Source organism: Coturnix japonica, chromosome 1, assembly GCF_001577835.2.
Source record: "Coturnix japonica isolate 7356 chromosome 1, Coturnix japonica 2.1, whole genome shotgun sequence".
NCBI lineage: Eukaryota > Metazoa > Chordata > Aves > Galliformes > Phasianidae > Coturnix > Coturnix japonica.
In genome coordinates this window covers 154,765,021-154,789,928 of record NC_029516.1, presented here as the reverse complement: position 1 = coordinate 154,789,928, position 24,908 = coordinate 154,765,021, and the positions used below count along the sequence as shown (strand labels likewise).

At 36.1% G+C, this 24,908-nt stretch overlaps 1 protein-coding gene across 16 annotated transcripts in view; it reads left to right on the top strand.

Annotated features, from left to right (window-relative positions):
- Window positions 1–24,908, top strand: part of NBEA (neurobeachin) — a 460,919-nt gene that overhangs the window by 415,872 nt on the left and 20,139 nt on the right. For 10 of the 16 annotated variants that reach the window (XM_015851985.2, XM_032442135.1, XM_032442137.1 and 7 more), the window contains 3 exons: window positions 17,779–17,868; window positions 19,381–19,573; window positions 22,266–22,337. In XM_015851985.2, coding sequence (XP_015707471.1) covers window positions 17,779–17,868; window positions 19,381–19,573; window positions 22,266–22,337 — 355 coding nt within the window. Of the gene's footprint in view, window positions 1–17,396; window positions 17,538–17,778; window positions 17,869–19,380; window positions 19,574–22,265; window positions 22,338–24,908 lie in introns of those variants that run through there. The other 6 variants (XM_015851986.2, XM_015851982.2, XM_015851976.2 and 3 more) reach the window with 2 other exon arrangements.

Here is a 24,908-nt window from a genome sequence, read left to right as displayed (position 1 = left end):
CAGCCTGTTCTAGTATTAGATATTGGGGTTGTTGGAGGCTGGAGCTTGATGACACTTGGTGTCCTTTCCAGCCCAAGTCATTCTATGATTCTGTGATTCTGTGGTTTTATGATTCCTACATCTTTCTCAAGTGTATGCAGGAGTCCTGAAAAGAGCTCTCTAATGTTTAACACTCTAAAACATCCATCCTGTGCTGTTTTCCTTCTCAGCCATTCTGAATGAAACTAGAATGATGGGATAGCGTTAAAACTTTATGTTACTGAAGTCTCTGAAATGTCATATGTCTATCTCTCTAAAAATTCTTTGGGAAGTTAAGATATGCACTTGGTGGGTAGAATGAACTAGTTTCATTTAGACATAATTTTGATTTATCAAGCAACATCAAAAACAACAACAAAAACAAAATGTGAGCAAAATGAAAATGTTGACTTATATGCACCACAGGACATATAAACCTTAATTTTGTTACTTAGGTATTTTATGATTAGAATTTGGAAAATTCTCTCATTTGGTCAGTTCGGGTAGCTTCTGTTATTCTGTGCAATGCAAAATTGTTACTACATTGTAATAAGAAGGAGAAAAAACGTTTTGTGAAATATATTTTTTTTTGTTTCAACCTTTTACATTTACTTTTGCTTTTTCAATGTAAAAGCAGTGAGGAGGAAGCTGAAACTTGAAGAACAGCTTAAGGATATGGATTCATTCTTGCTTGACAGGTGAAATCATGGTTGCAGCACTAACCACAGCAATTACAGCATTAAAATGTCAAGAAATTAGAGGTCAGAATAACAGATAATTTTCTTCCTTTTGTCAGATTAAAAATTGACATTTTTTGACAGCACAGGATCTCTAGCTGAGAAAATTATGACAGCTTAACTCATCTTGTACTTGTAAAGCAGTAATTGATAATGAACTTAACTATGACAGTTTCTCCTGTGGAGAAACATGACAGAACATAGCTGGTACAAAGCCTGTATCTCTTTTTAATATGTAAACAGTAGTTATATTGGACATTAGATGTTATTTGGAATCGTCTTTACTGTTAGTATACATCATAATCTAAGTCATTTCCACTGGACAGATACAGCTGACTTCAGAGAGCTGATGCTCGGAATGCTAATGCATAAAAACAGTATCTGCAATGTAGTTTCTATTATTAGTTTTGTTGTTTCTTTAGTGTTGTTTCTTTAGGAAAATATAATTTCTCCTCTGGCTTCTCCCTAAATATCTACAGCTTTCAGGTCCCTTACTTCTCCTGTGCCCCCACTTCCCCCTCCTCCTCACCCCAACCCCTTGTCTCAATTGCTGCTTGTCCAAGTTGAAATACCTAGAAGAATGTTGGCATTTTTGCAGATACCAACATTTGAACAGCTGGAAATCTGATTAATCAAAAATCATTAGAGTTGTGGGGTTTTTTTGTTTTTCAATTTAGGAACTTGTTTCTGTATGACAGTGTTGTGGCTGGAAAGGAACAGAGTAGTTATCTGTGCCATTAGCACATCTAATAAAAGAGCTGGAATCATGGAACAAACTCAAAATATTGTTCAGGTGGTATATAGTGGATGGATACCACATAGCACCAGAAGCATATATTAAGTATAACCTCATAATATTTCAGGCTTTCTGTTCATTTGTTTAAAATATGGTCAGATCATTCTTTTTTTCTCCACACATTCAATTTGCTTGTGATTAGAAATATTTGAAAAGGTAAAGTTAGAAATTATCTTACACAACTATTTTTCGCACTGTGCTGTAGATTAACTTCTTGACTTCTTTATGTTCAATGTGAGCTACAAATGCAGCTAAGCTGCACAACATGGGGACTGTCCTGCCAGCATTCTGCATCTTCAGCAGAAGCTTGCATCCCTCCAGTGTGTTGGGAGTCATAGAATCATGGAATCATTAAGGTTGCAAAAGACCTTTGCGATCATTTAGTCCAACTGCGCACCCTCCACCAATACTGCCCACTCACCTATGTTTCTCAATACATCTATGCATTCTTTGAACACAAGAAAAGGAAGCAAAACAGTGGGAAATTACTGGGCTCAAATATTTATTCAGAACCTGTTTTGAAACTCAAAATACCTGAGCAAATTGAAAAATTATTATAGTTGTCAGTGTTTGACAGTCAGTCACTGTCCTTGGAGTACAGTTTTGCTGGCAGCTAACAGAACATATGGCCTATGCAATATTTATTTCTTTGGCTGTGGATTGATATTTAAATAAGTTGAAAAGTCATAATCATTCAATAGTCTTGCAGTGCATTTCAGTTACCCTCATTTCTGGGTTTTATTTTTCATATTATATTTTCGTCTGTTACCTCTATCTTTGATCTGACAGGAATAACAAAGCATCCCTCTGGATCTGTTATAGTGAAATATGCCCACAGGAAGCAGAGTAGATCACATCAGTTTTCACTTTTTTTTTACTTTTTTTTTTTTTTTTTTTTTTTTTTTCCTCTCTCTTCCTTTTCTTCCCTTTCTTGCTGAAACACTCTTTGCTACTACAGAGGGCTGACATGATCGGGCTGTCAAGACTCAGCAAGATAGATATATCTTTAACAGAGGGAGGGGGAAGGTGAGCCTTTCCCTGGTGGCTGAACCTGGAAAATTTATGAGGAAAAAATTAACACTCTGCTCTAATGGCACTATATAACACTTCCAATGTAACATTAGCCCCTGTGACCATGTGCTTGTTCTTGCTTTCACTCAGAGGTATTCTTCTTTATTCTTATTTCATTGGTAACTTGTTAGATCTTTCTCTGCTGGGCACTGTTTCTTTGATGTGACAGGAAAATCAAAACCACCCCTATGGATCTGCTTGATTGAATTGTACCCACAGCACTGGCCACTTCTATATTCAATTGTGCTTAATTGCCTCCATACAAGGAGCAGCCTTCTCTTCATCTCTTGGAGCAGCACTGGCTAGACATGGACATGGGTAGCTGTGAAGTAAGTAGGAAACAGCAAGCAGTATCAATATCTATTTCTTTCTGAGTGAACTGAGGGAATCTGTAGTGCAGAAACATTCGTTCAAGCAAAAGTCATCACTGAAGTCAAATTATTTTCTTATATGCTGTCTGTTCTTCACCGAGAAATGTATACTTGATTTAGGTTTTGTCAAGAACTCTACATCCCCTGCATTTCCAAATATCATGTTTTGAAGTCAAATAAAACATTTTTTTTCCCACATATATGCCCACTTTGGGGACAAAGCACCTTGATTAGCTAACAGTTCTTTTGTTTATCTGTGAATCTGTTCTGTATGACTGAACCATAGAATCACAGAATTGCAGGGGTTGGAAAGGACCTTGAGAGATCATCAATTCCTACCCCTCTGCTAAAGCAGGTTCCTTACAATAGGTCACACAAGTAGGCATCTGGATAGGTCTTCAGTATCTCCATAGAAGAAAACTCCACAGCCACTCTCGACAGCCTGTTCCAGAGCTCTGTCACCCTTACAGTAAATAAGTTCTTCTGCATGTTTGTATGGAACTTCCTATGTTCAAGTTTTAGGCCATTGCTCCTTGTCCTATCACTACACACCACTGAGAAGAGCCTGACCTCATCCATTTGCCTCCCACCTCTCTTTAGATATTTATAAACATTAATCCAATCCACTCTCAGTCTTCTTTTCCCCAGCTCTAACAGACCCAGTCTACTTAGCCTTTCCTTGTATGGAAGATTCTTCAGTTCTCCAGGCCCTTTATCATCTTTATGATCCTCCACTGGAGATACCATTAAAAACAAAAACACAAAAACAAACAAACAAACAAAAACATATATATTTATATACATACATATGCATTCATGTATGTATGAATGCATTACAGACCAAAAAAAAAAAAAAAAAAGGAATATTTTTTAATATTATGGTGAATCTTTTCTAATCTTAGTTCATTCATGGCTATTCCTGGACCATTCTGTTATATGTGTACAGGAATTTGGAAGCTTTTGATGGTCAAGAAAATGCAGTTTCTAGAACTAAAACAAATTGTGGCTTATAGGTGTTTTTTGGTTGTTTTTTTTTTTTGTCTACAGTACTGTGCAAAAGGAGATAGGATCTGTTTATTGATCATTGCTCAGGTGATTAAAAAGCTCAGCATCTAGACAGAACTAAGCACCTTCACACAACATCTACGGCAAACCATGCACCAGCCATTCTAACTAAAGAGCTACGGATAACTGACTTATTTAGCTGACAATTCTTCATCTAACCAGTTTAAAAAATATTTCAGATAATTAATTCATCAAAGAAATACTAGAGTGAGTTTATGAATAACTCGTAGCCCTGGAGATGTCTTATTCTCTGAATATTATTTGGAATAATTTTCTGGCCATTTCTCATATAGTTTACTTATCTCTGTCCATTCTTTTATTCAGAACATCCTGGAGTTTTACCCAGACCAATTTTAGTGTTGTGCCTATATAAAAAATCCATAGCCCATAGCCATTATCACTCTTTTACTGCAGAAGTATGAAAAATACACCTCTTTTTTATGACCATTTCTTCTTTATTGTTCGATTATTTTGTTTTTCTCCATATGGATGACAGGTACCAATTATTTGTCTTTAAAATTAGCAGTAAGCATTTTACCATACACCTAAAGTAATATTTCATGTAAGAGAGACAGAGAGCAAAAGAGATAGGGTGAAAATTACTGCTGCTGATTGTAAGAGAAATAGCTTGAAGGGGCTTCTTTTTGCCTATTAGCACAGATTTCAGTTATATTACCCTGTCATTACCTCAGCATAAATTAACTATTATTCAAAGCATTTCACACACACGAGTTTATTGGAACAGATAATATTCAGTCTATGGATATAGTCATTCACTTAGAAAGATGCAAAACTGAGCTTTCTAAATGTTTTAAACATATTGATAATGTGCCTTTTTAATGCCATTTTGAAGCCTGTGTACAGTATATCTATATTATTGTTTTCAATTTATGTCAAAAACAAAGTGAAGTTTTGAAGAATGCGTGCTGGGAAATACTCCAAACAGAATTATTTCTTTATAAGCTGAAAACAACTGAGAACATTTACTTTAAATTTAACAGTAGAACCTATTTCCAAAACTGAAGTTCTAATATACACCAAAGATTTGTGAGTACTGTGTATGACACCTTTCAGTTTGTACCTACTTGTCTGTCAGTCTGTTTCCAGTGTTTAGTTTTGAAGGTTTTCCTGTTCTCTGAGATAGTTCTTGTGTCCTGTTGTGGATAAACTGACAGCTGGCAGATGTTTGGAGACATCATAACCATGGAATTTACTGTAAGAAATATGTGCTTTGCAAACCTCAGAGCACCTTCCTAGTGTGGGAAGAAGGCAGGATGCGTGAAAAGTGATGCCAAGAGCAGAGCAAAAAGCCAACTTTTGCTTTCTGTTCAGTACATACAGTATTTATTTGTAAAGTAAAAAATACTGTGTTCATTGCAGGTGTTGATGTTTTTTCCCCCACAAATTTGAGATAAAAAACACTAAATAAGAATAAAATGTGCATGTTAGATTCTTTGCCTTGCTAAGTCTGTTCTGCATTCCAAACATTAAAAAAGTCTTCAGTGATCATGTTTTATATCAATAAAAAACCAGAAGGAAAAAAGACACAGCCAAAATGCATTCTTTAATGATTAAGTACCCTTTACTCTTTTATTACTGCAAGATTTCAGGAGGCCTGTTCTGTTGTTTGCTTCTCTGTTTTCCTTCTTTTATTTTGTGTTTTCCTACCGGGTATGTTCTTAATCTTAAAATAAGTAGTTATAAATATTTTGTGTATGTTCTGTGTAATGACTTTCTGAAATATTAAGTTATCCTTTTGTTGTTGTTGTTGTTTTGTTTGTTTGTTTTTTGTTTGTTTGTTTTTTTTTTTTTTTCTGACAGTTGAGACTACTCAATAGCTTAGCTGTTTAGTGATGATTATTTTCCATTACAGTTATACTCTTTAGACTTGGTTATGTACCTTTATTTATTTAGTTCGCCATTGAAAGATTATGATATCCCATTGTTCAAAAGACTGCCTGCTTACAATCATCTGAATTCATAGTATCATAGAATAACCAGAGTTGGGAAAGACCTCCATGATCATCCAGTTCAATCATCTAAGGTACTATGGTTAGGCTGCGGTTGGACTTGATGATCTTTGAGGTCTTTTTCAACCTGAGTAATTCTAAGATGATCCTAATATTCTATCAATCTACCACCAATAGGATGGGATACCAGCAATCACTAATAGACCCCTTTGGTCAAGGTTGAACTTCCCCTTGAAAGTGGTATGTTATTCTACACACTGGTTTACCATAAAAATTTGAGAGAGTTCAGAGAAAATCATCCTAGTGATGAGAGGACAGAGATGAGTGGTTTATGAACAGCATTTCCAGGGCTTAGTTGGAAATAATAGTGAAAGGTGAAATTTAGCAGAAAAGCAGGAACATAGAGAGTTGCTCATGCCAGCTCAGACAGCGATATTACTTGATCTGATATCAATTTAGCAGTTAGATGATCAAGTTCAGGAAATGTCAGTCTTAATGGCAAAAGTTTTCGAAGATCTGCAGGCTGTAATTCTCCTCAAATCTCATGTGAACAATTGTAGAAACCTCATTGGTTGAGTAATTTCAAAATAAAATGGGCAATGCATTGTTAGAAAGTATGATGTGTAGAAAAACCTAGACTTTTCCATCTGCATATCTTGACCTGCTATGTTACCCTTCTGCAGGTAGCCATGAGAATAAGAATTTAACTATTTTGTCAGTAACTCCCCTTACAATTACATTAACTTCCATCCTGAGTCACTGCATCTTTTTTTGTTCTGAAATTTTTGAAAAATCAATAGTTCATGTAGGAATTCATTGTAAAAACTGGTACCTTACTCAGTATATGCAATTTAACTCTTTTTTTTGTTGTTGTTCAAACATTGCTGTCTGGAAAATTGGATATTTGGTCCTCTGCTGACTTTTGTAGACTGAAGTCAATCAGTAGGTGAAAAAAATGTATTCAAAAGATGTGCTGAACATCTTCCATGTACTGATTACTACCCCCATTACACAACCTACAGTCAAAGCCATCTGTATGTAGTTTAGACCAAATCCCAAGAAGTCCAGACCTAAATATTCATGTTCTTTTTTTAGTTCTCACATTGCAAATTTTTTCAGAACTTCACAGAAAATGTAAAAACACAGTAATCAACAAAATTTGACAGAAAGATTGTTAATAGAAATGTGTGAGCCTTTCTTAAGATAGTGGACCACAGTAAGGAACAAAATGTAACCAAAGTGGAAGAAGAGTCAGCAAAAAATGAAAGAAAAAAAGAAATCTCTTAAAACAGGTATAAAATCAGTTTAAGGAGAGAGAGGAAATAAAAGGACAATATAGAGGAATTTAACAATCTTTACTTTTTTAAAAAACGACTCCCTTCTCAATAAATAAATTTCTTCTGCAGAGACTTTACACACATTTATTGTAGATTTTAAAAAGTTTAACTGTGATTTTTTAAAGCTCATAGTTCATCTTTTACAATTAAAAAAAAAAAAAAAAAGAAACACAAAAAAGTAGTTAAAACCAGCTGTAAGAATGCACTGTTAAAGCTCTTAGCCACCAAGAAAAAAAATTAATTAGAAAAGAGTGGATGAAATTTCAAAGTTTTAATGAAACCTCCTGCTGATATTACTGTTGCGTTTTTATGATAGGATGCCTATGCTCAAGGGCCTCTGCGTTCCTTAAAAATGACAATTAAAAACATGCTGTGTGTCTTAAACAAAGCCAACGGCAAGGGCAGCTAATAAATAGTATTAAACCTGGTGAGGTCCCCGGTAACTTCTCCCTTCTAATGGCATACAGTAAAATTTTGCAAACACATAAGAGGCAGAGCGCAATTCAGATGACATCAGACTCCCTGAAAACCACGGGAAGCTGCCCAATGCTACTTCTTTGGCTCCACTCCCAATTACTCCCTAATGCACTTAAGAAGTCTACAGTACTTATGTTTTTATTCGCAACCCAGATTGTCCTTCACTTTGATTTGGCAACTGCACAGGTGCTGGCATAGCCAGGCTTTTTCTACTCTTGTGACCTTTCCTAAGCAGCAGAATTAAGAGCCATTTGGTCATACCATTTTAAAATCAAGGGTCCTTCAGGTACATTCACTCTCTCACTTTCCTCAGAATAGTGCTGGTTTCTTGATGCATTGAATGTTGCGATCTAAGTAGATACCACAATTGTCTTCCTCTTTCCAGACAGGACTGCTGAATAAGGACTGAGATGCTCAGCTTTGCTGTTTGTCCAGACAGGGCTTCATGTTTCTTTCCCCAAAGATCTCCATGAACAGTTTAAATTTACTCTTTCCTCTGTCTCAATGGAAAGGAAAAATAAAGATTTTTACAAGTATTATCTCTGTTTTGTAGCATTTCTACTCCCAGAGAGTAACTGGAGCTTTATTACTGTGGGAACAGTTATAAATAACATTGTCCTCACTGCCACAGAAGGAGTAGCTTCTGTTTTCAATTCAGCCTTCTGATTATTTTAAGTGGTGATTCATCAGTAACACTTGATTTTGATTTTTTTTAAAATTATTATTTCTAAATATAATATATAATAATATAAATATAATAATATATAATAAAATATAATTTTCTAAATATAAATTTATTTATTTTTTCATCTGGAATGAAGCCTGAAGCCCTGCATATGCCCCGGTGTTTAACTGACCAAACCAGGGTGAGAAGCTTCTCCTCAGGTCTGAAGAATAGAAGTGGAGGAACAAAGGAGGGGAAATAGAATTGCTTGAGATGATGGACATTTAAAAAACTCCTGCCGCCTTGTGGAGAGGATGGGAGATTGAGATCAAGGCTCGGTAGGAATAGATAAAAAATAAAAGAACAAGGCAGAAAGGACATGTAGAGTGTTTGGCACAAGGAAGGACAGAGGGAAAAGGTTAATAATGTGGTACCTGGGAGCCTTATAGAAGCAGTGAAGGAACTCCTGTAGGTCCACAGAGCACTTGGTGTGATTGTTAATGCAGAGAAATTATGTTTGTAACCCTCCAGAGCTTTATGAGATTTTTTTAGTCTTGACGTTTGGAACTGTATTTTCATTACTAAACACACACACACACACACACAGTGCCTTTATTTAAGTACTTTTGATCGGTAAAATTTAGCAGATTTCTAAATTGCATGGATGGTTTTAAAAGTATTGAAGGCAATTTTTAGCCTGGCACAACTGAAACTTCAGGCTCTCTGGCTGCTACTCACTGCTTTTCACATGTGGAAACAATTGAAGCATCTCAGACAGCAGCAATGTTTGTTGTTTTTTTTTTTTGTTTTTTTTTTGTTTTGTTTTTGTTTGTTTGTTTTTAAGAATGCCTGTAAATTGTAGTGACTAAGGGATGCTAATGACTGTTTTCATATAATTTTTTTATTCCTTTACTTCCTCTTTTTTAGGCTTTGGGAATCTGTAGTAGATCCAGTCAAAAAAAGAAGTTACCTTTAAAAATTCTGAGGATTTTTTTATTTCCTACCCTAGGAAATGTAAAAAAAAATCTGCTTTAGACAGACTTGAAATAACTTTTCATTATTGGAGACAATGTGTTTGGAATTCTAGTAGCCACTCAGAAAAGAATGTTGATGTCATAAATTTAGTCTGCTTGAAAAAATATGACTTTTCCATTCCAGAGATCTAAAAATAAATTAAGATTTCAGTATCCCAGGTTATATTTCATATGAAAAAGAAAATAAGAAATTAGTTAAAGTATGTCATTAGGGAGACGAAAGAGAATGCTTGGCTTGGAAGGAAAAAATAGGAAGTAGGAGCAAACCTAAGACAATAAGGTAGAAGGAAAGGAAAGGAAGGAGAGGGAGGGGGAGGGAGGGAGAGAAGGGAGAGAAGGGAGGAAGGGAGGGATGGAGGAAGGAAGGAAGGAAGGAAGGAAGGAGGAAGGAAGGAAGGAAGGGGAAGGAAGGAAGGAAGGAAGGAAGGAAGGAAGGAAGGAAGGAAGGAAAGGAAGGAAGGAAGGAAGGAAGGAAGGAAGGAAGGAAGGAAGGAAGGAAGGAAGGAAGGAAGGGAAGGAAGGGAAGGAAGGAAGAAGGAGAAGGAAGGAAGGAAGGAAGGAAGGAGGAACAGGCGGAAGGAAGGAAGGAAGGAAGGAAGGAAGGAAGGAAGGAAGGAAGGAAGGAAGGGATATAAGGATAGCTTCAGGAGGACCTTTGGAAATACAATTTCTTGAAAATTGAATTTGATGAACAGAGCTTAGAAAAAAAAAATGAAAGAAAAAGTTTGGCTGGAATAGCAGTTGATGTTCTGAGCAAGATCTTGGAAGGAGCTAAGAGTGAGGAGTGTCTTTTGCTAACAGAATTAATATGACAGGAGGCACACAGAAGTGGTAGAACTGATTTGGTTAGGTTTGCAAATATTTCATAGGACACATCTGCAGCTCTGCATGTTGTGATGCATTGATTGCTGTCACATAAAGGAGAGACACAAAGTAATAATAACAACAGAGAAATTCTGTGTTGCAGGTGTATGATTTAGTAATTTGCATTGCAGAATCAAGATGTCAAATAGAAGCATGATCCATAGACTTAAGCACCAGATGGGAAAGATCATCTAGATTGGTGTTTTAACCAGCAAATCACATAGAGCTTTTGTCCATTGCAGCCTTTTGAATGTAACCATAACTGCTGGTGTCTGATTAATAACAAAGAGGATACTGAAGTGTTTTGTCAAAAAGATACAGTTTGAGTGATAAGAAATTATTTTGGTGACCATAAATATTTATCATCCGTAACCAATAGTAAGAATTCTTGTTTTTAAATTAATGAGAGGATGTCTTCAGAAAAGATAAAATTGCTTGTCAGATGTAGAGGAGTCCTTGTTTCTGAAGCTGCCCATTACAAAACAGTATGACAATGATTTTAGGACAATTATCAGTCACCTAAAAAATAAAAACTGTCCTGTGACTGACAAGGTTTCAAATCTTTAAGTGTTCATGACATGGTTACATATCTAATGAATTACTGTATCATGCTGTTACGTCTCTCACAAAAGTAACTTAGCAGTAAAATCTTTTGTAATGTGTTGTACTCAGCAGCTTAATAATGATCAAAGAAACCAGCGTTTTCTTTTATAAACTTAATACAGATTTGGGAGAATGATGACAGAGCAATGATTTCATTTGGCATGACATCAATGAACACACAAAGAGTTTCAGTAAATGTTACCAATCCGAATGGGATAGGAATTATTACAAACATGACTGTAAGAAATATGATATTCAACTGGAGAAAAATATGGCATAGAATGAGAATAAGAAAATTCATTATATAAAAGAGAAGTTAAAATATTTTTTGAATGAAACTGTACACACAATTATAAAAAATGCATGACTTTCTTTAGTTCCAGCTGATATTCGGAGTTTTGCACAGCAGTGATTTTACAAGCAAAGGGATTCTCCCTGTCTGCCTTGCATGCAGTCAAACAGCAGGGAAGGAAAGGCAGCAAAATTGCCATCAGCTGGGAGCAGAACCCGCAGTTTTATAAATTATCACAACTATAAAAAGGAAGTGATGAACAGAGCAGCATCCCAAGGAACCCCTGTAACAATATCGACCTTGTCAGAGGAATTGGAAGTTAAAGCTGTTCACTTCAGAGCATAATAGAGTTTGCTGTAGTTTTTAGTGTAATTTAATGAGAGAATTTCATTATAGCAGTGGTAAACTCCATTGTTCCAGGCAAAGTTGGAAAGATACAAGACACAGGGGAAAGATAAAAACTGTAGAAAGTTGCTTTCTCCTTCCTTCATAGGTAAGAAGGACAGGGGGAATTTCACTGCTTTTCACTGTAAGGAAGTTTTCCATAGCTTTTGAAAGAATGGCAACTGCTGGGGGGGGAAAGGAAGTTTTTGTGCTCAGATATGCAGGAACCTCAGAGACACTGGCTTGGACTTCAGAAGACACCTGAAAGAATCAGGGACACCCTCACCCAAACCTGCCCTGGCTGGGGCATAGCTACTTTTACTTTATTTTTGCTTTACCTTCCCTGTTTCTGTTTGTGAGATGTAGTCACTGTTTTTCTTGGGGTTTTTTTGGTTTTTTTTGGGTTTTTTTTGTTTTTTTTTCTTGTTTGCAATGTCTTTTACTAAGTGTCTACTTAACCTGGGAGAATGTTTAAAGATTTTTGTGTCATGAAAGGCATAGTGGACTGCCAAGGATAAGAACTGGAGAACTATGAAGGTAAAAGAGAGAAGAAGTAGGTATCGCTATTAGTACTTCAATTAGGTAAATATGAAAACAAAAAGGCAGTGCTCCAAGAAACAAATAAGGTCAACGATGAACTGATGCCTGTAAAGGGAAAGGCATTTTCCCCATCATTTTGCGTTACTGCTTCCAGTCGTAGTGGAATGAAAAAGAGCTTAGGGTTGGGCTGATTGGGAAGGGGCTGAAGCTCCGCTCCAAGCTATTGCTCTTTGACTATGGAGCAATTTAATTGCATGTTGGATCCAGTGAGATACCTCCTGTGTGGGGAAGGAGCTTAAGGTTGCCCCACTCCACTGTTAAATTAATAAAGTAGTGACCTGCAGAGAAAATCCATTTCTGTGCCCATCTTTCATTCCCTCGAGTATCTTGATTAAATAACCCACTGCATCAAAGCCTGCAGACTAGTTGAGTCGTTGCTTGTCTTTAAACTACAGCACTTCTTTCCTCAGAGCACACCGTAATAAAATGGAAATCAATACTCTTAACCTAACTTACCGAAAGTCCTGAAGATATTGATGCCATTTAACAGCTGTAGATGCAAATAAAAAAGCAGTATCTCACACAACTAGTACAAAACAATAACATTTGCAAGCTGCTTATGCTACCCACTGAAGAACTGTCAATCACATTCACTGGGAAGAAGTGCTTGGGGCTGCTGAGCGTGCAGGCTGCGTGAGCAGGAGAGCATGTTAGAATGCCTGTGTTCACTTCAATGCAGAAATGAAAGAAACTTTCAGGAAAGGCAAATATGGATGATTATGGCTGTGGTGCATATATCTCTAATATAGATTTTGGTTCTTCCCTGGACTCTCCCCACACACAGGGGAAAACAGTTTGAGAAAAACCTGGCACTTATACACTGAAGGAGCAAAATGCACAAGGATAGTGGAAATAAACGATACACAAAAATGAATATTTAAAGAAGGAATAAAAACAGAGGAACTCAGTATATATTCTTGAACATGTGACTTGTTACAGACATAATTCAGTGAAATAGTTTGGTGGTTTGTTGTAGCTACTTTAATGGGAAGACAGTTGGACTAGGTGATTTTGTAGGTCCTTTCCAACCTTGTGATTCTATGATTCTATGAACAAAACAAAGCCACTTCACATAGCGAGGACAAGTATTGTCATACTATCTGCAGTGCAGTCTGTTCTTAGGAGTTTCTTTCTTCTCATCCTGCACTCTTAACAAAAAGTGCTCCCACTTTCATTGTTCTTGTGCTCTGTGATTACCATGAAACAAAGATGTGTTTGCAGGTGAGAGAGCCCTTCTCGTTAATACCTTCCTTCATGATTTTGCTTGTATTTCTTGAAAACTCTTTTAGGAGAAACAATGTGTTAAAAATAGATTGTGTCTTGGCTTACCATTTTGTGAGTGTGTGCCAAAAAGCAAACAAAACCTTCACTTTTATGATGTTTCTATACATATCAATTCTCATATTTTCATCTAGAGTTTGTAAATTGGCTCCTGTGCTCCAGAGCCACCCTTAAATCAGCTGCTTCTCTTCTGGGGTCTGCAGCACACACTGGAGCTAAGCTGGTGGGAAGACCCTGCACTCTGCACGATTTGTGTATTTGTTGCATACAACCCACCCTGTCACTCTGCAGCTCTGCTCTTGCTGGGTTGTGCTGACTGCTATTGTTGCCTTTGACTGCTAAGAAAGAATATTTTTTAATCTGAAGAAACTGATTGCTTGGATTATTTAATGACACACTTGATTTATGTTTCTTTCAATCTGCATTCTTAAATAGAGAAAAATAATTTGGTAGACTGCTGTGAGAGCAAAACAGACATCTCTAACTCTTAGTTACTCATGATGCAGGGACTGAGGACTGATCCTCCAAGCTGCAGAGGAATATCCCACTCTCCCTGTGAATGAGCAGTCTGCCATTAAGCATAAAAACTGGAACCCAATAACTTCTTTCCTTTGAGAAAAACATAGTTAGGGTATTACTCACTGTAACTAAGAAAAATACCATTCATTAGACTGGGTGATTTTTTTTTGTATCGATTTCCTGCTCAAAATTGTATATAAGCATAGATTACTAATCTTTATGTATTATTTTAAAATGACTAATATTAAGTGCTATGAAGCAATGTTTTGCTTGCTAGAATAAATTAAGATGTATGAGATATAATTATTTTAATCCTTGAATTGTCAGCAAGTTTTAGTTTCCTTGTTCGGAGTTACGGTTATCAATAGACTGAGGTGCATTTTATCTTTCTGCAATATATGATCATATCCTAACAGCTACTCCCTGAAGTGTCTGCAGTACAAATCTCATTTTATGTGTATTAAAAACAGTAGGGAACCTCAAATCAGCACACTAAGTAGCTTTCCTGCAACACCTTATTAAGAAAGTGGAAACTAGTATACTTGCCACTTCGCTGTTTCAGAAGCATTAAATCTGGCAGCCAGTGAATTCTAAGCTTATTTTGTTTGTACACAAAAGACATTTGAAGGTGAAATGAGAGAGAAAAAAAAGAGATTTATTAAAGTACATGCTAAATTAACCAGAATATGTGTTTTAGGGAGCAGTGCAGAACTCGAATACATTACTCAAGATCTGATGAGAGAAAATGAATAGATTAATTAGACCAAATTTTTAAAACAAATGTATCAGAAATGTTATGATTTACAGTTCAAGAAAAGCTGTGGTGTATACTTAGGTTTTCAGATTTAATTTACGTAAAACTGTAGTCCTCTGGTAAACAAATCAACGCATTAAATTGTTATTCACAGATATGCTCTATACCATTTAGTTCCATGACATGATCTGATAACACAAGACATTAGGAATGCCTTTGGGCCAGTCTCTTATCTCTGTGTGCTTATGGTTATCTTCTCTGTAAGTTTTGACAAGGTTTTTCTGTCCTTTTCAAGTGTTTTGAAATCTAGAGAGGACTAACAATTCTAGCTGTGCAGCTGTGGGATTGTGCTGTGCTGTCAGTGCAGTAGATGAATATTATGGGTATTTTTAAAGAAACATTGTTCAGTTTCTTTAAGCATCCAGGAGTTTTCAGTTTTACAAGTGGTACTTTTGAAAGAAAGGATAATATTACTGATCATAGGGTGGCAGAGCGAGGGTTGTCCTTGTTAAGTGTAAGGCAGCAAAAACATTCAACGTTTCCTGATTGTCAAGTTCTTGGTTCTGCACTTGTTCTGAGTATGGAAGGACTTGGTATCATTTAAGTGTTTTAAAGCATGAGTATATAAATAGGTATGTGAATATTTGCCAGGACATCTTCAACTGAAAAATAAGAGTTACTTTTGACAGTTATGATTGAAGCATCCATCTGAAAAATTCATGCTGGTTTATTATTTTGTTCTGCTTCCCTTTCTTTTCCCCTACTAACATCATAAATCCCCTTGGGCTGGGAGGCAAAGCCCACAGAGCTATGTATGCAGAATTTATAGCTCAAAAATCAGAATTTGCCGACACTGGACAACATGAAAGTATGTGTGTAAATTATAATCGGGCTGTACTTAAAAAAAAAAAAAAGTTAATAATTCATTTCAATGTGTCTGTGAGAGGACAGAAGTATCATTTGTGGGATCACTCAAAGGGCAGTAGGGAAAGATCTGGGTTTTGTTCAGAATTGCTGCCAAATATAATTCACACTCTTATTTCATCGCCTAATTCCTTCAAAAATTAAAGGAATAACCTTGTTAATTATTTGGAAAAAAAAATAAAAAAATAAAAAGGAAATTACTTTTCTCAAAATATCATTGGCAGATCTGTGTGGGAGCATGTATCATGCAGCGCCTGATGTTGCTGAAATTGGTCGTCATCATTTTGAAACCAAAATTCACAAGCAGCTATAATTCTATTACAATAAAACTTAGGAAATCTGTTACAAAGTACTGAAATTGAAAATACTTTGATTCAAACTGAATTTTATATTCCTGCAAAAAAGTGTCTACATGAGTCATTGGTTTCTACATAGTATGTGAAGAGAGAGTGTATAGATGTGTACAGACATACACACATATGTCTGCATGAACACATTGGTTTTGTATATATTCAGTCCATGATTTTAATTTGTTAGTATATGAAGTTAATAAAAACAAAGAAACATACCAGTTCCCCAGAAAGCAGCCTAGAACCTGCTCTGAATCAGTCAACAAGGAAGAAATTTATTGCAGTGTTGTAAACACATCATCCAGTGTGTTAGGCTACAAACCATGGAAAGTCCTTTAGCTTCTATACCGGACTTTGCATTCAGTTTCTTCTTTTGTTAGCAGTATTTTATTAAATTACCTATCAGTTTAGATCATCAAAAGCAATGGATGCTATGACCTCTCAGGAAATCTCTAATATCTGTTCTGGCTTCTACAATGTGGACTGCAGAAATGCACAGACTGGCTTGTAGGAATCATAAAATATGTTAATTGAAAGGATTCTTCTGTATATTGAAGTATTTAATGTGCTTCTTACCTTTTTGTGTTTGAAAGAAGTAACAGAATTTACCAAGTTAGTCATGTTTTTGGTGTTTTTTCATTTTTCTTGTACAGTAGCAAATGAAAAATTCCTAAAGCTCACAAGAAAAATATGGAGGGTCAGTAGTGCAGAGTACAGTACATATGTAAATATGTAACACACAGAGCACTTCAAAATCTACCAGTTTAGCTTTTGATGGGTTCTTTATTCTTGATTTTAAAGGGTCAAGTAAAATAGCACTTGTTTGAAAAATAGGAGTTCTTAAACTTTTGCTTTTAGAAGGAGCGATCTTTTGCAGAAGTTTTTAAGGATATATCCTAAATATATTTGTGTTTAAATGAACTGTTTCAGTAGCGGAAGCATCACAGTTGGACTTGCTCTACTCCTTCTTGAGTTACTCTGGATTTATTTTGAAAGTGCTCTGAAGTCTCAAGGAATAAATTGAAATGGATAAGTTTTCCCTACCAAATTGTGAAGTCTGAAAGACCACAAAATAGTTGCAACAAAATTAAGCATAAAGTACTTGGAGAATGAATGCAACTTGGAAGGATTTTCACAGCATTCTGAATGTGCCTTGCAAGATTTGTTTCTGACATTGTTTTGTTTTAACCTGCTAGCGTTACTATTGAAATAGTAATTATTTTGTTGTTATTGTATTTTTATACTTATGTTGTTTCTCAGTTTGCTTTTTTTCCCCCCATTTAAGATTCCAGAGGCTTATTTTATTAGAGATCCTCATACTTTCCTCCTTACAAAGGACTTTATTAAGGTATATGTGCTTTTTAGTGCAAAAAAGCTCTCAAGACCTGAATTGCATGTCCTCACAGGTTAACATTTTCACATATAACGCCAGTTACTGGAAATGAGCCTGGTTAGTTGAGTAACCGAAGCATGCTTGAAAGGAGAAGCAGAGCTTGTCTACAAAATACTAACACTTGGCTGAGTCTGCAGCCTGGGAGGAGAGCACCGGGTGAATTTTCTGGACTTTTTTCATGGCTGACTTGGGATATGCCTGCACTGTCACTGAGTGTGTTGACCTCCCTCCTTGATGCATATTGCTCCTGACAGTCCCTCTGCCTTTCCCGCAGGCCATGGAGGCGCAGATCCAGAACTTCGGGCAGACGCCATCACAGTTGCTCATTGAGCCCCATCCACCGCGGAGCTCTGCCATGCACCTGGTGAGACATAGCTGCTGGTCGGGAATTCATTCCCTTTGAACCAGAGGCTTCTTTATAGGTCATAAAATATCCATTTAAGCAAGACTTTAATGCCTTCCACTGCCCATACACAGCGCAGCAGAGCAAGGTGGAATTTGACTAGCCTTAATTTACTATAGACATTTTCTATTGTAATATTGTGTAAAAAGGCTCTTTCTTCATAAACATGCACTTCATAAATACATATTTAGATTCTTATTCCTGGAAATAATGGGAATGACTCCAGGCTCTTCTTGCAGTGAGTCTGTTGTTATTTATTTATGCATTTATTTTTAAAAGAGACATTGTTAGGGGGTGATATATGGACAATGCCTGCTTGCCAAAAATGAAACAATATAGTTCAAATTGTGCTGGAATGCTCCTTTCTGTTCCCCTGGGAGAATACAATTTATATTTCTTTCTAATTTCAATTTGAACTTCAAAATTCATTCCCAATACTTTCTTCTTTGTGCTTCTTGCAAAGAATTATACAAAAGAGCAAGACTGAAAGAGACAGATCTCTGTGTCTCTCAGTGTCTTTGATTAAATGCTTAGAGCTATATTTTTTCTTCTAAGCTTTGTAAATCAAGAGTAATGCATATAGTAATATCATTAATTTCATTTTTCACAAGGAAATCACTTTCTCTGGTTACACACTATGAAAGTGGGAACTGATCTGGAAATGCCAGCTATGTTGTTACAAGTACTGTGTAGATGTTAAACATTATATATTTTAGATTCTTAAGGTATCAATAATAAATGCCACAAATTTAATGTTTAAAGTTAAAATCAAAAGGAAAGGATTATTTGAACTTCTAAAAATAATCATATCTGTTATAACTCTGGTTGAAAAAAAGTAAAATTAAAAACAGTACATTATATAATCTCACATGACAACACTGCTGCTGTGAAAAATCACCTGTGTCACCTGTAGAATCACTGAACTGATTTATAATTACTTACAGAGTAATAATTAAAAGCTTTACATGAAATTAAATGTTTCCTGGTGTTTGGAAGTGATGTATTTCATATCATTCATTAAGATCAATCAAACATTCATTAAGAAAAATCAAATATCTGAAAGAATTGAAATCTGAAATTCTGAGTCCCTCTTAAAATTTCTTGTTTTCATCCATTATAACTTGTAGCAATTGCAAACTGATTTCTTGTATTTGACTCATCTCTGTTGTATGGATACTAACATTTTGCATTTCATTGTGTATTAATTAATGCTAGCAATCATTATGTACCCTGTAATGATAACCTGGTGGACCCTTGCCATTCCTATTCTCTTCTTGTCCTCATGTAATTACCCAATATTAGCTTCTGATCTTGCTCTCCTCTGTCACTAGTGTAGATGCACAGGTAGCATTGTTTTCCCTGTATGTGCACGTGCTTGCCTGCTCTTTTTAACCTCGTTTTCCCTCAGACCTCCACACTAATTGTGTTATCCCTTCTGTTTTCTTCTGCCCTCTTCTCCTTTCTACTCAACAGTGTTTCCTTCCACAGAGCCCCCTCATGTTTAAAGATCAGATGCAGCAGGATGTCATAATGGTGCTGAAGTTCCCATCAAACTCTCCGGTCACACATGTGGCAGCCAACACACTGCCCCACCTGACAATTCCTGCCGTGGTGACCGTCACCTGCAGCAGGCTCTTTGCTGTTAATCGGTGGCACAACACAGTAGGTAGGTTCTCACAGGTGGATTTCTTTCAAAACTGAATATCTTAACAGTGCAGCTTTTAATTTTGAGTGGAGGTTAGCTAGATTTCAGTTAATCTTACTTGTTTATGTGTGTATAAACACATAGCAAACTTACAGTTATTCTGGGTTCTGCCAAATATTCAAAGCTTTGGTTTCCTCTAGTGTAATTCCTAGATACACTCTCCATTAAAAGCAGCACATTCCCATGGCATCCAATTGATTTGTTGTTACATCAAGATCAGACTTTGATATAATAATTTTCAGGAGCATGCTGCTGTTCTTGACATAATCTATATCAATATGTCCCAGGCTTCAGAAATATTTACTGGCACGCTAGAGAGTGTGCATCTCTGTCTGCTGCTTGTGAGAGCTTTCAGGGCTTCCTCTGGGTCACAGCTTGGTAATGTGGAACCAAAATCAAACTTAAGTGTCAGGATTGTTCTGAACAGAAGTTTTCTCATTCTGTCTCAAAAGCCCATTCACTGGGGTCATGCCATGTTTCCTTTCCTGTCCTTGCTCACCTCTCCATTGCTGCTAGGACTGTCCTGTTTCCTCCCCATCCCTAGAGGCATTCAAGGCCAGCTTGGATGGGACCCTGGGTTGTCTGATCTGCTGAGTGGCAGCCCTGCCCACTGCAGGAAGGCTGGAACTAGGTGGGATTTAAGGTATCTTCCAACCTAAGCCATCCTGTGATTCTGTGATGCTTTGATTCCTCACCTGGCCTTGCAAGTAATGAGACTGTCCTGTGCATTGCTAAATATGTGGTGGGATCCCAAGCTGCAGCCCCACTCAAGAATGAAGGTATTGTTCTGATATCTGATTGCCTTTCACAAATCTGTGAATTTTTGATACTCCAACAGGTGCAATGGCATCAGGTGTAAACATGTTTTGCCCTTTTCTTTAAAATTATTCTTTTTGTAATTGTCGTTAAGAAAAGAACTGTCAAAAATGAGTCAGAGATACAAAAGCTGCCCACTAATATTTTAATACATTTTTTATTAACACTATTATTTTGATCTGTAATTGATTCCCTGGTATTTTTTTCAGGCATGCTGCCCAAATACTCTGCAATTATCAACATTCAAGTCACTTCCATATGAGGAGGCTCATTTAGTACTTTTCTACTTATTTCTTATCCACATGGTCACATGAGGGAAAGCCAAAATTCCTACACATACTTTGCTTTGAAGGAGTCAAAATCACTAAAACAACAGTCTCCTGAAGTTCAAGGGTTTCGTTAGCAAGTATTATTTACAAGTCTTCTAGTTCAGTAGAAGTCTTGGTGGCCTTTATAGTGACTGTAAATTGGGGTTTAGTCTTCCATGCACAATCTTTTCACATTGTACATAAGCAGAATTCACATTGTGAACCAACAATAAAAAAAAAAATCTCTGGTAAAAATTTAAAAGTGAGAAATAATTTGTGAATATATCAAAATAGCAGGAAGCAGGAATGCAAAGCTGTTTGGAAAATGAAAATTCATTCTGGTAATTTTCTTAACTTTTACACCTCACCCAGCAATGCCTTACCTTTTCAAGTGACTATTCCAGGAAGGAGTATCAGTTTTCTAGTATAACAATATTTTAATAAATCACAGGTCTAGCATAAAGGATAATCTACAGATTATCTACAGATCTATATATACACCACTTGTATTGTAAGAATTCTGCAAGGCTTTAAGAGTTCATACACAGTAAAATTCATTTACATGCCCATTTCACAATGGGATTAAATGAGTCTTTGTAAATACAAGCAATAATCTGTCTCAGACTGTGGGTTGGTTTGTGGTTTTTTGCCTACTCAAGTCACCTATTGCAACAGTAGAAAAAAGCAATTACGACTGAATACAGAGGTTGTTAGTGTAAGGTTCCCAATGTATAACATAAGGCAAAAGAGTTAGAAATATGAACAAATCCATACTAGGCCAAGAAACACATCAATCTCAGTCATCAGTTTGCTCTCAGTTTGTTCTCCAGAACTTCATATCTCTTCTTATGGAAGATATTCTTGTGCAATGTGGCAGTTCTGGACAAAAAAAATTCTTTTCATCATGGACTGCTCTGACTTGCATATTGGGGTGGGTCTTCAAAAGAGTCAAAGCAATGCTATAAATACTTGAAAGCAGATACAACTAAATATGCAGTCTTTGCTGCAAATTAGAACATCTTAAGGACTACTGAGCATAGGAATCATTATGATAGATTTACTCTAGCCTTCAGTTTCCCTGCAAAATATTCTAGAGAAATCCATGCAAAGATCCCAGTTTCTCCACATAGATTTCACGGTGTACGCAACTCATATAAGAATTTAATCCATCTATTTTTTCTTTTTCTCTCCTAATAGAAGATCTGACCAAGTGTTCCAATGTAACAAAATACTCTCTTATATTATTTAAAATTAATTTTATGAACATCTGAATCTGCAGAAACTATCAGGAATGTAACGTTCATACATAATGTTCATACATTTCTGTTCCATAATCAAAGAATAATAAGTCTGTATTTCTATAGCAGAGAGGAAGAAATCTTGAAAGATTCATAGAACAAGAAATAGTAAGAAGTTTAGTATGTATTTGGATATAGTAATCTTACAGTGCGGCTTTAAACCTAGAAAATCATAGGAAAAAAATCAGATAACAAGGTTGTTATGTTCTTTATCTTCCTTTCACAATTCAGGCCTTCGAGGAGCACCAGGATATTCTTTGGATCAAGCCCATCATCTTCCAATTGAAATGGATCCATTGATTGGTATGTCAAGAAAAAAAAAAAAGAAACATATTTGAAAATGGCATTTTCAAAAATGATTGATTAAGCTGCATTTGTATATTATGCTTTGTTTAACATAGAACATAGGAAAATATTTATTTTTGTCAGTACTGGGAAATGAAAAACATTACCTACTGATGCCGAATGAAGCACAAGTGCTATTTGTTATTAATATCACCAGCAACTGGCATTTAAGAAACAACTAATTAAGTCAGCTACATTGTCTGACCATATTTATAATTCTGCTCTCACATTAATATAATAAAATGTGAGGGTCTGGCATAGCTCACAGTTTTTAATTTTTTGCAAACTCTTTGTATAGCAATTAATGTAAACTCATTTCATTCATTTATTAGTCGGATTTTCTTTTCAGGGATTACTAGATTAATAGCAAAAGACTGCATTTTAAATTGTTGTACTATTGCATTTTTTAAATCTAAAAATATTTTTTAAAGCTGAATATTTAGAAATAAGTACAAGCTAAAATTTATAGAGTGCAATTAAGAAAGGTTGGGGCTCTGTGCTTACAATTGACATCTTTAATTGAAACTGTTTGCTTTATCTTTTTAAATTTTTCAAGTTCATTTTTTAGTCAGAAACTGTGGATACGGATAGTTCTTAGAGAAAATTTTGAAGAACCACTGAGGAAAAAACAAGCATTTTTTATTATCTGTAGATGAAAAGTTCCTTTTAATAGTTGTCAGTATTTGTGACTGAAATATTTATATACAAATACCCCAGGAGAGTTAACTTTATCATTCTGTATGCTTCATCTTCTCATATAAAGCATTTTTCTCTGATTTTCCTCTAAAAAGCTGGGGAATTACAATTGTACCCACCTGTTGTGAAAATCTGAGTAATTTCCAATATTTCAGTGGATGGCCATGGAGAGTCTGGTGATTTACATTTGTGCTCTTTCAAAATACATAAACCTGGCATTAGCTCGTATAAGCAATTTTATGTTAGTGGACTTTTCTTTCTTTTCTTTTCTTTTCTTTTTTTTTTTTTCTTTTTAAGTCTCTTATTTCATGAAGAAATTTTAAGTAGAATAATCAAAAATGGGGACAAAAGAAAATTCAGAATATTATGTGCAGGAAGCAGGAATGTCATGTTCTTATGAACAGTTTCTCTCTGGGTGAATTTTATCTTATTAAGCTTCAGTCATCAGAAGTTAGTTGTAAAGATTCCCTATATAGCTACTGTCAGAAGAGAAACTGTCCTCTGGAAGTATAGCTCTGAGATGGCTATTTCAGGGTGAGATGACTTGCCATGTAAAGTAAGATGGCTATTTCAGGGTGAGACGACTTGCCATGTAAAGTGATGTCTCTACAGCAAGCATAGAGAACTACAGGTAAATAACTTGTATACCAAAGTTTTAGAATGTTAATATTAGGTGAGAATACACCTTTACTGAATTGCTAAATCTTGCCTGAAATGCAGTAGGAAGTCAAGAGCACGTTAATTAATGACTCACATTCCTTCTTAACTACTCAGTTTGACATAGGGGATGGTTGGCTTTGGTAGTAATCATTCCTTTTCCCTCTTTTTGAGGGAATTTTCAAGTGGTACCCAAGTGGTATTGCCTTTGGTGTAAATACTATTGCTTATGGCCTGGTTTCCTTCTTGATAAGAAGGTGAGAAGACAGTGATAATGATGCACATTAGATTTGTATTTTGGTCACAGCCCTGCGCAGAGCTTTAGGCTTGGGACAACATGGCTGAAAGGCTGTGAAGAGGAAAAGTATTTGGGAGTGTTAGTTGACAGTTGCCCAGGTGGCCAAGAAGGCCAATGTCATCCTGCCTTAGATCAGAAATAATGCAGCAAGCAGGAGCGGAAATCGTCTTTCTCTACTCAGCTCTGGTAAAGCTGCACCTCAAGTACTGCATTCAGTTTTGGGCCCCTCACTAAAAGAAAGACATTGAAGCCATGGAGTATGTCCAAAAGAAGGGTGGCAAAGCTATGAAGGGTCTATGGCATGAGTCTTATAGGAAGAGGCTGAGGGAGCTGGGATTGTTCAGTGTGGAGAAGACTCAGGGGAGACATTATTGTTCCCCACAACTGCCTGAAAGTAGTTTGTGATGAGGTGGGGGTTGGCCTCTTCTCCCAGTAAACAGCAGTAGGGCAAGAGTTAATGCAAGAGGTAATTGCTTCAGATTGCACCAGGGAGGTTCAGCTTGGGCAGAGTAGCAGAGGTACCAACCAGCAAGAACTGAGTCTGTGGTATTGTTAGCATTGACTTACATCATGTTCCTAAAATTCAATTTGTTTTCCAAGAGTTCCTCAGCAGAGAATATTGAGTAAAATATTGCCGCATATTATGCAGTGCATCAGGCAGTTTGTAAGAAATTGTCATCTTCTGTAAAATCTTTTGTCTTATTCAAAGAGTAACCAGGAATCTCGCAATAGTTTTTTATTTCTGACACCCATATAGACAGCTCTAAATGCTCATATTCAGAGTGCTTACCAAACAAATTCACAGTTCATTGAAAGTTAAATGTATTCATATTCCCTTGTAAGTGGATGACAGGAAGGTGTTGGAATGGCTTACTTAC